This window comes from Rhea pennata, chromosome 4 (assembly GCF_028389875.1).
Source record: "Rhea pennata isolate bPtePen1 chromosome 4, bPtePen1.pri, whole genome shotgun sequence".
NCBI classification, from domain to species: domain Eukaryota; kingdom Metazoa; phylum Chordata; class Aves; order Rheiformes; family Rheidae; genus Rhea; species Rhea pennata.
Window position 1 is genome coordinate 64,897,577 of NC_084666.1, and position 14,387 is coordinate 64,911,963.

The 14,387-nt window shown below is 35.5% G+C and overlaps 1 protein-coding gene across 3 annotated transcripts in view; it reads right to left on the reverse strand.

The window, feature by feature from the left end:
- Positions 1–236: 236 nt before the first annotated feature.
- The window catches only part of GSTCD (glutathione S-transferase C-terminal domain containing), an 86,668-nt gene continuing 72,517 nt past the window's right edge, over positions 237–14,387 (reverse strand). For 2 of the 3 annotated variants that reach the window (XM_062574149.1, XM_062574148.1), the window contains exons 11-16: positions 14,086–14,116; positions 9,617–9,686; positions 5,208–6,607; positions 4,247–4,356; positions 1,536–1,609; positions 237–1,097 (exon numbers count right to left, since the gene is read on the reverse strand). In XM_062574149.1, coding sequence (XP_062430133.1) covers positions 6,471–6,607; positions 9,617–9,686; positions 14,086–14,116 — 238 coding nt within the window. In that variant the 3' untranslated portion in view covers positions 237–1,097; positions 1,536–1,609; positions 4,247–4,356; positions 5,208–6,470. The remainder of the gene's footprint in view (positions 1,098–1,535; positions 1,610–4,246; positions 4,357–5,207; positions 6,608–9,616; positions 9,687–14,085; positions 14,117–14,387) is intronic. The other variant, XM_062574147.1, reaches the window with a different exon arrangement.

The following is a 14,387-nucleotide window of genomic DNA, read 5'->3' on the forward strand; positions in this document are numbered from 1 at the left end:
AAATAAGATTCTCCTGTTTGACTTCACCATTCATATAGTTTCACTCTGATTTTGAAACCAGACAAAATAGAGATTTTTTTTTTCCAAGCTTCAAAAATAATTGACTCAATCCTCACCAATTTGCAAAAAAAAAAACCACATAGGGTGCTAGTGTTGATGAACGGATACCCAATTCAAGACGATACATACTGAAAAGAAGGGATGAGAAGGAAAAAAGAGAAAGGCAAGACCAGGAGTAACATGATGGGTAATAATTTATTTCTACAATCCAGTATACTTGCTGCCAACTAAACATAAGCCACAGCTGGCAGAGGAAGTGTATAGGGGTCTAAAAAGGCAAACGAATGATATCACATCAGCAGCATTTTCCAGCTTCAGACTTTTTAACTGAGAGCTAGTTATGGTTGTTCTCTGTAGGTGTTTTTTCTATGCATTTTGATCAGTAGGAAGAGTGTATTTTTTTTTTACAGGATTTTCACAGTATGTCCAATAAAACTGAGTTGCAACACATTATACTTTTCTTTGTGCCACATATAGGTGCAGCATCTTATGACCTGGTAATGTAATGCTTTCTTAGCGCTAAAAGGATGAAGGCTGCATAGCAAGCACCTGTCCTGTTTGATTTGGGCACACTTGGTACACCTCTCCGGGCTATCACTGGATTATTATGTTTCAGTAGTTACCTAAGCCGTGACCCCATCTTGCTCATACATCTGTGAATGTGCAAACAGCTCATTCTGGGTTAATATTTTTTTGGTTTAGTTCTGCCCTCCATGCCCATTTTCCCTTCTGCTGTGTGGATGTCTATTTCAACAACTTACAGAATGCATAAGATTTCTACCACTGCTCAAGTCCAGAATATATAAAACACTTCAAGAGCTTTTGGTCTCTTTTGATCTGGAGGTCATGACTTCAATATTGTATACACAGATTCTATTAGCTAATTTTTACATAGCCTCTCAGAAGATCAATTTAACGCAAACATTACTACTGACATTTGACACTAACTCAGGTGTTTTTAAAACAAAAGCTCCTTAAAATAAATCTTAAAATTCTTCAAATACCCACAGCAACGGAGTCCAAACATAGAAGGGGTTCTAGATAAAAGAAAAAAATAATAATTAAGCATCAGGTTTCGGCTACGTAAAGCCCATGGATGAAAATCTACCTTCAACATCATTGAGACGTTGCCATTATCCTCAGTACCGATTTCAACCTTCATATATTCTGATTAAATGCCACTAACTCTTTAAGCTCAAGGAAAACAATACACTCAAGGAAGATGAACAAACTTATTGCAACGAATATGACAGTAAAACTGCTGAATCGACACAGGCAAGCTACCAGGCAAAGACAGGGGCAGTGCCATGTACTAGAAATAAGAGCTAAAGTAGGAACAGTGTAGATAAGTTACTCACAGACTGTGATCAAAAACAAGACTAATTTAAGGTGCATTTCAACTCCAAGACTCATATTTCTGAGTAATATGGAAAAACTAAAAAACTAGTTTCATAATAGAATTAGTAGTATCAAACCTGTTTCAAGGTCTCCATCACAGTTGGTGCTATACAAACTTTCAGAAGATCTGCAACAATCAGGTCTAAATAGTCTAAAAAGGGAAGAGCATAGCAATAGTCAATATTTTAACCTCTAGAATCACCAATTATTTAATCAATTTAACTTATTGATTAGTTAACAAAAAAACCTCAAATAGTATCACCCACTCCGCATAAAAAGAGCATCTCCACTAGCACCTCTGAAAAAAGAAAGTATGTGAGAAATTTAAAAACTTAAGTCTGAAATAATTTTGAGTTACAAATTAAGATGTATACTGCTTGACACATACAAAGTTAAAACTCCATTCTACTTTTGCTCAAAAATAAACCAAGTAAAAGGCTTATTAGTTTATTAATAAAGGTTTACAAGTTTATTAATAAAGGTTTATAAAGGTTTATTTATTATTATCTTATTTATAAACATTTATTTATGAGTTTATTATAACCTTATCCTAAATACTTTTCCTTATACAAGAGGCTGATCATGAGAACTTTAAGAATACAGGTTATCTTCATTAAAAAATATATTTCTGAGGACAGAAGTGGATAATGGGACACTTCATTATTTCATCAAATTTCTGAGTAAATAAAAGCTACAATTAAAAGGAAAATGAACCCAGTTTCAGTTTTAACACTTGCATACAACTTTAATCTACTATTCATTTAGAAAATCTAATGTCTTTTAATGACAATCGTAATGAGCTGAAGCTTGCTAAGGACTAGCTACTGAACTGAAACCATGAAAGATGGGTAGTTTAAGTGGCAGTCTGAACACGGAAAGTTATGAGGTCTGCTTCCCTTTATTAAAGACGCAAATAAATACAACTTTTCAAATTAGGTATGTAAACAGGTATATGTACCATATCTAGTTTTTCCTTTTTTTAAAAAAGCAAAAGCAGCAATAAAATGGAACTACAGGAACTCAGGCTGAGACTGTACAATAGGAGCCTGATGGTATACCAGGCAAATGCTCCTCGACAAAAACATCAGTAGTAGTTTGATACGTTTAAAAAAAAATTTTGAATTCTGCTCTTCTGCTGATAACTAAGCAACTAAGCACTAGGATAATTCTAAAACCTTCACTTCAGCTGTTCAGTTACATATTTTTAAGTAATGATCTTCTAGTTCAATACTCTTTTTTCAAAAAAAGTTAGGAATGATAATCATGGGCAGGGTAAATTACTAATCCTAAAGCAAAATCTTGACTGAAAATAGCGGACACTGATAGTGCCTAGCCAAGCTAACACACATATAAACCCATTATAAAATCAGCTTTGGCCATTGCAATGCAGACCACTTAAGCCCATAAATTTACACATGTACACACTTGTGCACTTGACATCCTGGACAGCATCAACTTCTTATTATAAGACACATCATTGCATTATAATGGTATGGCACTTAGGGAAGCAGCAAATAAAAAGACATTTCCGCTAATTAATAGTCGCTTTAGAAAGGAGAGATCTATCAGAACTGAAAAGTCAAGCACTAATCAGAAACAGGAAGCACTGATCCCTAATGTATTGCAGCCCTTCGAATGAATCATTTTGCATGCATCATTGTACGAATAATCAATGGAGGATTTTGACAGTATGTGCAACTTTCATAAATTGATTGATTGGTTTAACAGAATAATACTTACACTGCCTCCACGTTTCTTGTTAAGATTAAGCCACAGAAAAACTCAGGGGGCACAATGTTCAAACCTAGGAATGCCCTTTTTATATTACTACCTATGCCTAAATATGGCAACACTAACACCTCTTGAAAGGTCCTCACTGAAGAACCAGATAATTAACGTGACAAGGATGAAAAGAAATAAGGGAAAACAAAGATACATGCACCCACAGATAACTATCTTTAACATATAGACGAACTCGGTTCAGTTTGGTCATCTGTTCCTTGTTATAAACTTAGTATTTCCAGCATTACTGGCTACAAGGGTAACATTAAGTCAGACTGGCAAGACAACGGAGATTGTGACTAAGTTAGGACAACGTTTTGTTCGCCCTACGCACCCACATAGTCGCAGCGGGGTCCGACACTTGAGAAAGACCAACAGTATCCAGGCCTGCATCTTGTACATTCAAGCTAGTTCTTTGCATAACAAGCTGCTGAGAGCAAACCCACCGTTGTTCACTTACCGGGATCACAACGTCCAGTCACCTTGCTTACAAAATTCTTGGTCCTATTCATTCCATACCATTTATGCATTAACAAAATAACATATCTAAACATTTATATAATTGAATTCACGTTTCTAGAGCAAAGTACATAGCACAGAATGGCAATTTAATTGGTAATAAGTCTGTCATAGTTAGCTGTTAAAAATAGACTGTTTATGCTTTTTTTCATGTTTCCCTTCAGTTTTCAAAAAATAAAACATCAGTTCACCTCCAAGTATAGTTCAGACTTTACTATTCATAGTAAGGTAACTCCATCCTTAACTATGAGAAAGGCTCTATACTCCTGAGAGGAAAAGAACACAAGCCCATTGACACTGATAGTGACCAGGTCAAAAAGCTGTGTTAGGAATGGGATGCAGTCTCACCATCCTGTAAGGTTTCAGGGCGATAGATACAGCAAAATATCACCAGAATACCCATGACCTATGAAGTAACCTGTCACAAAACTGTTTTCCATAGTTTGGACCATCCAAGAAAACTGAATGCCAATACACATATAAATACCAGACTAGAGTCTGCTGTGTCTTTCCATTGCTTCTGCAAAACGTTTTCTTCCTGTAAAGCCTGGTTCTACACTGGAGAGATTTTTGTTGCATCTGTGGGATTTTTCCTGTCTGCATTCAGAAAATAAAATAATTTAAGTCAGGAATAGGCACATCTATACGAAACTGCCCCATTAACATGAAAACAAGTACTTAAAAAATGACCCAAAAAACTGCCAAAATCAGAGATGGTATTTGGATTCTTGTAGGATTTTAGTCACTTCTTTTGATTGTGCCAAGTATCTAATAACCTCTGGGCACTTGTTCAAATGAGATTCCACCTCTGTTTCAAAGAAAACTGTCTCTTCCTATTAAAAAACCCCCAACATTTATCTTTTATTCAGTGACACTCATGCTCCCCATGGCACATCGCAAATGCATTCCCCCTTCTCTATCTTCTGGTAGATTCAAAAACAATAGGCTAGTCAGATATTGCAGAAATTTTGATGTACGTAACAGTACAGATTCTTGATGTACTGAAAGCTAACTAATATTGTACAATATTAGAACATGTAAAATATTCAACATCTGTAAATTTAAAACCAACACATTACTATCTTGGAGCAGAGCCTTGTGAAACACCTTACCATGAAGAACAAAGAAGTTTGCACCAGGTGCCTTGACTTCTTACTTCAACACAAGAAGTTAGTGAACAGACATTTTCTCTTCCAGATTTAACACCAGGAGTCCCAAAATAAATTAAGTGGAATAATGTTCAGACTTGAGAAACAGCTATCTTAAAATTAAGTTCTCTTTGGGTGAGTGAAAATGAGAGAAAAGCATAGAAGCAACTGGTGCTGCCACATATTTTATATTCAATCTACATTCTTCCAGTCCCCAACTCCTACGACTAAAAAGAGTTTCACAAAAGATATTACAACATTATCTACTCAAGAACTCAGCCTAAAGCTCTGAAATCATACCTGCTTGCATACCTTTGTGCTTCCAGATAAAATAGCATGCAGCTTCCTTCAGACATCACATAAAACCCCCCAAATTTAGATCTTTTAGAGATATATATTTTCTAAGGAATAAAATATTTCAAGGTCCCTTTTCTCTCCAACATCTTTTGCTGTCCTGTAGGTCTGTTTGAAACATTCACTGAAGATATGTTCACACTGATGAGACTTTGAATATATTTAAGGTAATCCATGAAGAATACATAAACGTACTGAACTCAAACATGCAGGAAAAAATTCACTTTCTTCTGTGATAGTGTCTACAAATGATTTAAAATTAGAGTAGAAAAGTGTCCTCTAATCAGAGCACAGAACATATATTTCCATTTTACTGTAGCACATCTGTGGTTGATCTTTTCATATAGTTCCACAACTGCAACTTTTTTCAAATTTTAAACCAAATATGAAAATAAATTAAAATGATGTAAATATTGGTTTCGTCAGTGAGTTTCCTAAGAATGGGAAGCAATACACTTCAACTAGTAGAGGTGGCAATGAAGTAGCAGTTTGCTGATATCTTCACCACTTCCTGTTGTCTGGTAATGGATAAATTAGGTTCTGCTTTCTTTAACTACACACACTTTCAAATGCCCGATCACAGAACTCCTGCATCATATTTAAAGTTGATTTTAAAAGGCTTTTCTTAGGGATTGATAAATTAGAATACATTTTTCTACAAGCAGTATTTCTGCAAACTTTATTAAAAACAATCTTGCTACAGAAGCACGGAATTCTTTATCAAAGTCAAGCCACCACCTGTTGCACAGCCTGCCCTTAGTAACATCATAAATTTGATCTTTTCAGTTTCTCTGTTGATCTGCATCATTGGCAGATAAATGCTCTGCCTGTGGGCACAAATGCTGTTTTGAACATGAATGAAATTTTGAAGCAGCCAAGACAGCTTTACTGAAAAGGAAATCGCTTTCCCTTCAATGAAATCAACTCTCTTCTGAACTTTTGCTGGTGGATGTAATTCCATGGACAGGTATCAGATTGAGAAACTTCTCAGTAAGAGGACCAAAAGCTGCTCAATGACATGTTACAAGTACAATTTGTGATGCTTTGCAGGCAGTGCACTTTCTAAGACTTTTCCTGCTGCTTCCTTTTTCCAAACACAATGAGTTCAAGATGCATGATGTCTGGCTCCCAGCTCTGCTCATATCTGCTGGATGTCATTATGCACCGAGGATTTATGTTCAACTTCAAATTAAATGAGAGTTTCACAGTCTAAGTAGGAGTGCCCACAAGCATATTGTTCTTTGGGGAACAACTTTCTGGCTCCATAGATATTACTTGGACAGAGTAATTTCTTCCTTCTGCAGCCCATGCCCGATCCAGATCCACAAGCCCCATACATTGCTTCCCTAAAATGAGAGCAAAAGGAGAGCATAAAAAGCCTAAAAACATAGAAACACGTAGCAGAAATGTGCATTTCAATATTCAGTGTCAGGAAAAGATATCAGCAAGTAATACAAAAATAACTGACCTACTTAAAAATCTATCATGATCACTCCTGCTTCAAAAAGACAAAGTTTATGTTCCCATCTCTTTTTTCTTTCTTGACAACACCATTTAATACATATGGAGTCACAGATAAAGGGGAGACACAGGAGTATTCGTATCCTGATGGTAAACAAAGTAAGTCAGGTATCCTCAACTACCCTCTGGAATTGCTTGCTTCTCTCCCTTCAATATGTAAGGAACTTGAATACCCATCATTATGCACTCTAGTATGAATCTGTTAGGCGCTCTGCAGAAGTTTATGGTAGATAGCACAAATATATTCCCCTTAGTATCTTCAGTACAGCTGATGCACATCACTGTTAAATACAGTACGCATTTCAATCTATTTTTTGCCCTTTCAGAGAAAATTATCTTTTGTGATTGGTTGAACAAAAAGGCATGTATGCACAAGTGTCACTGATAGTATTAACACTATTATTCAGAGTACACTCAACACAGAATATGTTAGGTGGGCTGGAGTGATGATATTCATGAAAGCACTGAGCATAATTACAATTAAGTCCCACTACTGCATATGGTAGATAAAACAGAGGTGTGCAGTGTAAACATAACTTTATAAATTTAATAGGGAATTATTCTGTGTAGTGGAAGTGGGTACAATTTTGTATTTTTCTATTCACAGAAATACAGAAATTGGTGATACAACTCCTTTGAAATTTTTGCTGTTTCAGCTATGACAAAGTCATAGCTTGTGTGCTGTGTATTTGGAATATAGTGAGCCTTACAGGTAATGAAACAAAAAGGTCTGTGGGTAATTGCTAAAATACACTTTATTAATCCTAAAAAGTTGAAAAGGAAACAGAACAAGTAATTTTTGACCATCTACAATTAAAAAATGTGTCCAGCTGTTCAGGGAATATTTTCATTAAATGAAATCTACAGAAGTTTCTCAATAAATGATCATGCACTGCACAAAAGTAAATAAACAAAACCTCACCATGGCTGTAATACTAGTCTGAGTCAACCTTTACTCTAATTATTTGAAAGCAAAACTTAAACTACTCCAACAAGACTCCTGTAAAACCAATTTCAAAGCTGAAACAGAAACCTGGAATGGGAATAGTCTTCACTAAAACAAAATTAATATATGAAACTAAAAAAAAGTCTTTAAAGCAGAGAAGCCAATGATGTTTCCTGTGGAATAGGAAGAGGATTAAGATTTATCTATTTATTTATTTATTTTTGTCATGCAAAAAAACATGAAAGTGAAATTTGTGAAGCAAATTTGCTTTTCAATTTCAACTTTTTCAAAGTTTCAGAGATAAAGATAACAGTTGCAATCTTTCAGAAAAGTTGTTGGGTCCTTTTCCAATTTTCAGTTTACCTGCAAGCAGCAGGAGACAATTTGCGGTGATACACTGGTAACAGAAACACTGTCAATTTTTTTTATTCCAAATACTGTGATGATAGCAAAAGCTGACAAATTTATTATAAAATAGTTATCTCAGAATCTGTATTATTTTCTTTCTGTGCAATAAGTATAGGAAATATTTGGAATTTTTCAAATGAAGCTTTTTAAAAGCATTATGACTATTTGCTCCTACAGCTTTGACAAACCTTTTGTTTTCTGAAAGCCAAAAACGCAGTTACATCCTGAGTGTTCCCAGCCTCTTCCCTCTCTTTCTTTTCTAACCTGGAAGCTAGTTTATAGCTTCCATCAGAACATTAATACTAAACAAAAGCATATTCTGCCCTTTAATAAGTCAAAGCATACTAGAATCTTGCACATAATGAATAAATTGCTTTGTTTGCTTATTCCAAATTTTCTGTTCTTATGTTTTTATTGATTTCTATGTCATCAGAATTTTTAAAAATTGCAAAAATATTCAAGACAGTAAGAGGTGAAATTACTTATAATGTTTTTGTGAGGATTAAATATTTGAAATGTTAGCATTTTGCTGTCCTTCTGAGTAATGAAATTCCCTCTACATTTATGATGTCTTCTTGCATGTTATTTTTCTCAAAAATTGTTGACATCTGATTAAGTAAATGAAATCTGAGTGATGAACTTGCCTTGGCCACTAATTGTATGGAAGTGACCTAACAGTAGACAGCTGCTCCTACCCAAAACTGTAACAATGTACACACCTGAAACAGAACAGACTGCTGAAAGGTGAGAACTGAAACATGCACTATTTTAGCTATGAAAAAACTGGTCTTTGCCCAAGGGAAGGCTGGTATATGAGGTAAGGAGAAAGCCAAACTTCTGAGCAAACTCCTCAGATTACAATTATTCTTCATTGTTAAAAAAAGAACAACAAAAGAAACGTAAAACCTTCTAGGATTTTTTTAATTGTGCTTCTAATAATGAGATGGGCTGTACAGGTTTGTGTGTTCTTAAGCCTAGCTCTACTGAGGCTAGCCCTACCTCTGTTATTTAGCCTGATTGTTTCCACCTGGCACTAGATGTTTGCCTAAGTGAGCTATCATCAATGACTACAAGCATGGTAAAGGGAGCACACTGAAAACCACTACTATAATTAATGTGTGCTTTTAGTGCAAGATAGACTGGCAACAGCAAGGCTCTACTGAACCTTATAAAAAACTTCAGTCTTTTCAGGGAACGCTGGGAAAAAGGACAGGTGCAGAGGTGCAGTAAAAATCACTAAAATGCAAAATTACATCCTCTAGCCCATACTGAAAAAATCTGAAGGGAGAAGACAGTATCAATTACCATAGTGGGCAAGAGTAAGGGGAAAAACCTGAAAAGACTCAAATTTTTCTAAGTATAACAAGAAGACAGTAACTTAATGCTGTGCTGATAAATGTACTCTTTCTTCCTTTATAAAAGAAGGTAAGCACATTGTTACACATAGTCTACACAACAGCTGCTCTGCAAAAATTCATACCTATTAGTCGGCGTTCAGGTGGAAGCTGAACAGCTGTCTGATCTGCAAATCTGCAAAGAATCATGTGCTCCTAGAAAAAAAAGTAAAGAAATCTGATCCCATATCATTCCACTCTTCCAAACAGCATAAGAAAGGTCTGATTAAGCACTTCAATACAAAAAATGCTATCAGTTGAATACATTTCTAGAAAAATTACCTGTGTGCAAATCCTAATTTGCATGCTGCTTTTGCTTAAGCAAGAAAGTGTGTGTAAATTTAGTGTTTATAATCAATTCCACATTTCTACTCACAGTATTTGTTCCTGGCTCAAATTCTTCCAATTCCCCACAGCAGTGGAGCTGGATGCAAACTATACAAGATAGCATTCTTCAGAGGCATACTGCAGACTGATTTTTCCTTCAATTACTGATGAGCAACATAGCCTTCTTCTAGTACAGTTATCACTGGGCTAGTATGTCTGCGTTAATTATCCAGTCAATATAGAATTCTTAAATAGGCAATTTTATTTACAGGCTATTTCTCTTTAGCAGTTATTCAGAATCCAGGAAGAATCACCTTGTGAAAAACTTCCTCTACTCTGCTAAATCAATCCAGGATCAACCTATAAGATGAGTCAAAAAAAAAATATTTGGCTGTGGATGGGAGGGAACATTTCCTGCCTCAAAATGAACATAAATCACTTCCAAATTATCCCTCTTTGACTTAGAGCTTGTGCAAGGCTTCCGAGACACGTACTGTTGATTTCTTCCTTCTTTACTGCCCAGAAGTATGGTGCAGTGAAGGTTTAGCATTCCCCTTTCTTCTTGCCTTGAGCACTGCAGAAGCAGCCCACAATGCTATCCTCACATCACAAAATGCTGCCTATGCTACCCAAATGATTTCTCAAAGATAAGCCAACCTAAGAAAGGCGAGTTAACCAGATGGTGAGGAAAAAAGCCTTGAAGCTATAACAAAGGAACTGCTGCTGTAACGACAACGGTGCTGTTTGGAACAGTTGCAATATTAAGCATGAAGACAGATTAAACACAACCATTTGAGAACTGTACAACTTCCCCAAGTCTCCGGTAAGGAGAAAAGAGAAACAGACAATAACAAAAAAAATCTCTGCTATGTAATGTAGAAAGCTTCCAGAGTTTTGCAAAACAAGTTTGTGTCTCATATCAAAAGAAAAATGTCCTTTGATTCTTGTCTAATATACAATGATGATTTTAAAGGATTAGTTCTTGTAACAGAAGAAGAGACAGCAATTTCAGCTATTTGAGATGGTAGCTCCTTCCACAGCTCCTGCCATCCAATCCATAAATTTTCTAGGCATTCAATTACAAAGAAGTTTGCTCATATATTGTACCTTTTTAATTAAAATAAAATATTCTTGCTATTTGAAACTCAAATATTACTGATTCAAATGACTATACAATATCTTAAGACAGGGACGTTTCTTCCCTAATACAGCTAATTTCGGCAAGGGTTTTTGGCTCACAGCTTTATAATAAACATGCAAGCAAAACAAGAACATGCTATAATATGTTTAGGACTCAGCATATGTTTTGCTCAGTGTAATTTAAACATAGTTATTTGTATAGTACAGAAGACTCCCAAAACACTAAATCTAGAGTGACTACTGCAGGAAAGGGAAGCCAGAGGCAATGTGGCTGCTGTTAGGCAGGCTGGGGAAAAAAAGGGGGGCTGGGATAGACTGGTTTTTGGAGAGGAAGAAGAGACAAGTTAGCACAGAACTCTCCATCAGCCTGAGGTATCTAGCCAACTCTTTGCAACACCAAGCTCTCGGCTTGTCAGACTAGACCAGGGCCAAGGGGGGCCTTGCCACCCAACCTGAAAATCTGTATTGACTCTGGAACACACAAAAATGCCTTGGCTTTCTACAGGCACAATCTGAAAAGTTAAAGTCTGACTTATGACTACATCATTTTCCCATGACACAATCAGTAAATTGTCACACTCACTGTTGGCAGAAATGAGGATAATAACATTTCTAAAATAGTAAAGGTTATAATTATAAACTTTTCAGAATGTGTGTGTGGATAAACAGTTAATTCGCTTTCTCCAAAACTCTCGAATTCTATTAAATTTTCAAATTGTATTTCCAAAGTAATTGATTTCCGCTTTCTAATTCTCCTACAGGGAGCAAAGCAAGTAGAGTGTCTAAGTGTATCATGGTAAAAATCTATAGCTACCATAAGCCTTATTCTTTGCAGCTATAAACTAATGAATTACAGTATAATTTTCTCATTAAAAAAAAAAAAAAAAGAAGTTTTGGAATTGCCAAACTTCTAGATGTCTTTTTGGATCTCACTGAAATGGAAGATAAGAGAAATGAGTTCAAAATGGAAACTGGGTGGGGAGGGGAGAAGGACACAGATAGTGTCTGGTTAACACATGGCAGCTTTGGATGCTAGCCAATAACCTTTAACCATTTATTAATATGAAATACAAAAAACACATACAGCTAGCAGTATAACCAAAGTTATTCATATCTAGGATTATCTGGGGCACTATCCCTGCCTAAGGTGTATTTGTATATTCTCTTACATTGTTAAGAGAAGCAATATTTTTAGCATTGTTTGTCCCCTAGGCTCTTCTGCAACACAACTAAAGAGATGCTGGAACTTCTATTGTGGGGGTAAGTGCTGTAATTTAAACCTCCATGGATTAACAGATTTAAAGAAAGAAAATCTTCACTGACTTTTATTAAAATTACATACACTATCCTAAACTAGGTTTCCTTGATTTTGTACATGTTACCTTGTCCTTCTGTACTGTCAACAAATCTACATTTACTAGTATGTTAGTTAATAAACTTCTGAACACGAACTTGGGTTCTTGATTTCAGCCACGCTGAAAGAAATGTTAATTAAGAAAAAAATTAAAGGCAGGTACAAATCCACTGTGGATTTTTTAACATCTCAATCTATGCAAATTTATTTCCACGTAAATTAATAAACTGTACATAAACCTGATTATCATGAAGATAAGATTAGTGCACTACCAAATAACTGAACTTTCTCTTATGAAGTGGTTGAAAATTTCCTAAATTTTTAAGAGACGCCCTGTTACTTCATGATCAAAAGGGATAATCTCCACTTTTCTGCTACATACAGCATCTTTGCTACACTCACCGTTCCACAAACCATTTGGAGACTACAAACACTGTCTTTCCTGCACATTTTTGCAATACAAGATTATTCTGCATCATACTTCCAGAATTCATAGGCTTTTCAAAAGTCTAACCACCGAGACCCCAGTCCCTGATTTTACCAGTTCTTAGTAAAGTTCCTACCCCCTTGCTTCTCTCTAATGCAAACATTTTCTTCCTTTGCCACATTAACTGTATCTAACCTTCAAATCTCTGAACTGGTTACTCTTCACTGACTAGTTATAAATACCAGATACAGCTTTAGGGATCTGCACTACTTGTCTCCTGGCCACTTTTCTGCTCCTGTCCTTTTTCACTCCCCATCTGTTATCTTCCTTCTGCCAGTTCTACATTTTTCCTTGCTTCTTTCTCCCACTTCTATCTCTACCTAGATCCCGGCTCCCCAACTGCTCAAAGTCATGAACCACACCTATAGTTTCTGTCCATCAACAAGATACAAACTTGAGAAATACTGGTTTTCCAAGTATCAGATAAGGTTTTGGATTTATGTTATGTGCACTATCATGTGAACTAAAATTATGCTGAAGAATTTAAGGGGACAAAACCAAAAATGATGGCATCTCTAGTTCAAATCTCTAAACACAAAACCACAAGGACCCTTAGAAAAGACACAAGAACTATCCTAAGAAATACACAAAAGCAATTTTAAGACAATAAAAATCTTTCTGTCTCTGTGTGAACTAACTATTGAACAAAAGCTGCTAACAAAAGTTGGTTACAGGATAACTATGTGTTGTTCTAATCTCATGCTAGATCAGACACACTTGGTTTTTTTTTAAATCCTTCTGAATGAAGTTTTAAACACTATACTGTAAAACATTCTTGCTGAAGAGTATTATTTCTTCCTACTCATAATGTCTAATCTTCTGGCCATAAATTAGAAGGAGAAATCTGGTGTTTATCAGAAAGTAAGATCCCTAGAAGCAATAATTCCACAATTACATGGTATAAACATCAATATATTTAAGAGTTAAATAAAATAATTAGTAACCTGGAATTATTAACTTTTACTTGTTGAAATAACACTTCTATCTTAATAATATCTTAGCAGTAGCTCATTTATACTCTACAAAAAAATTATTTTATTTTATTGAAGAAAAAAGGTCTTTAAAAGGGGATAGTGGAGAGAAAGCAACACAGGGACATCTGCACTGCTAATCACCACCACATGTAAAGCATGCTCCCTCTCACAATCAAAAGATAAACGCTGATATTTGACAAGAGGATCCAGTGAAAGGCAGGAAAAGGCACATCAGCCCCCCACTCCCACCCCACAGCAGTACCTTTTACATACCTTGTAAGATAAAATTTCTTTGAATTGATGGCTGGGGGGGGAAAAAAAGACCAGTTCAATCCACATTTAAAAACAGATGGAAAATAGAAGCAGTCCTTACATATTTGACCACATTTTAAGCAAAACAGTAATTTCTGTAGCCTAAAGAAAGGTATTCAGAAAACTACACTTCTGGTTTACTGGAATAGAAAAGCACATTATGTTTCGTTTTATTTTTTCTACTATATTCCTCAGAACATTTCTCTCTTCAAACCATTGTAAATACTACAGAAATTTAGTGTTTCTTCCATGTTTTCACATAA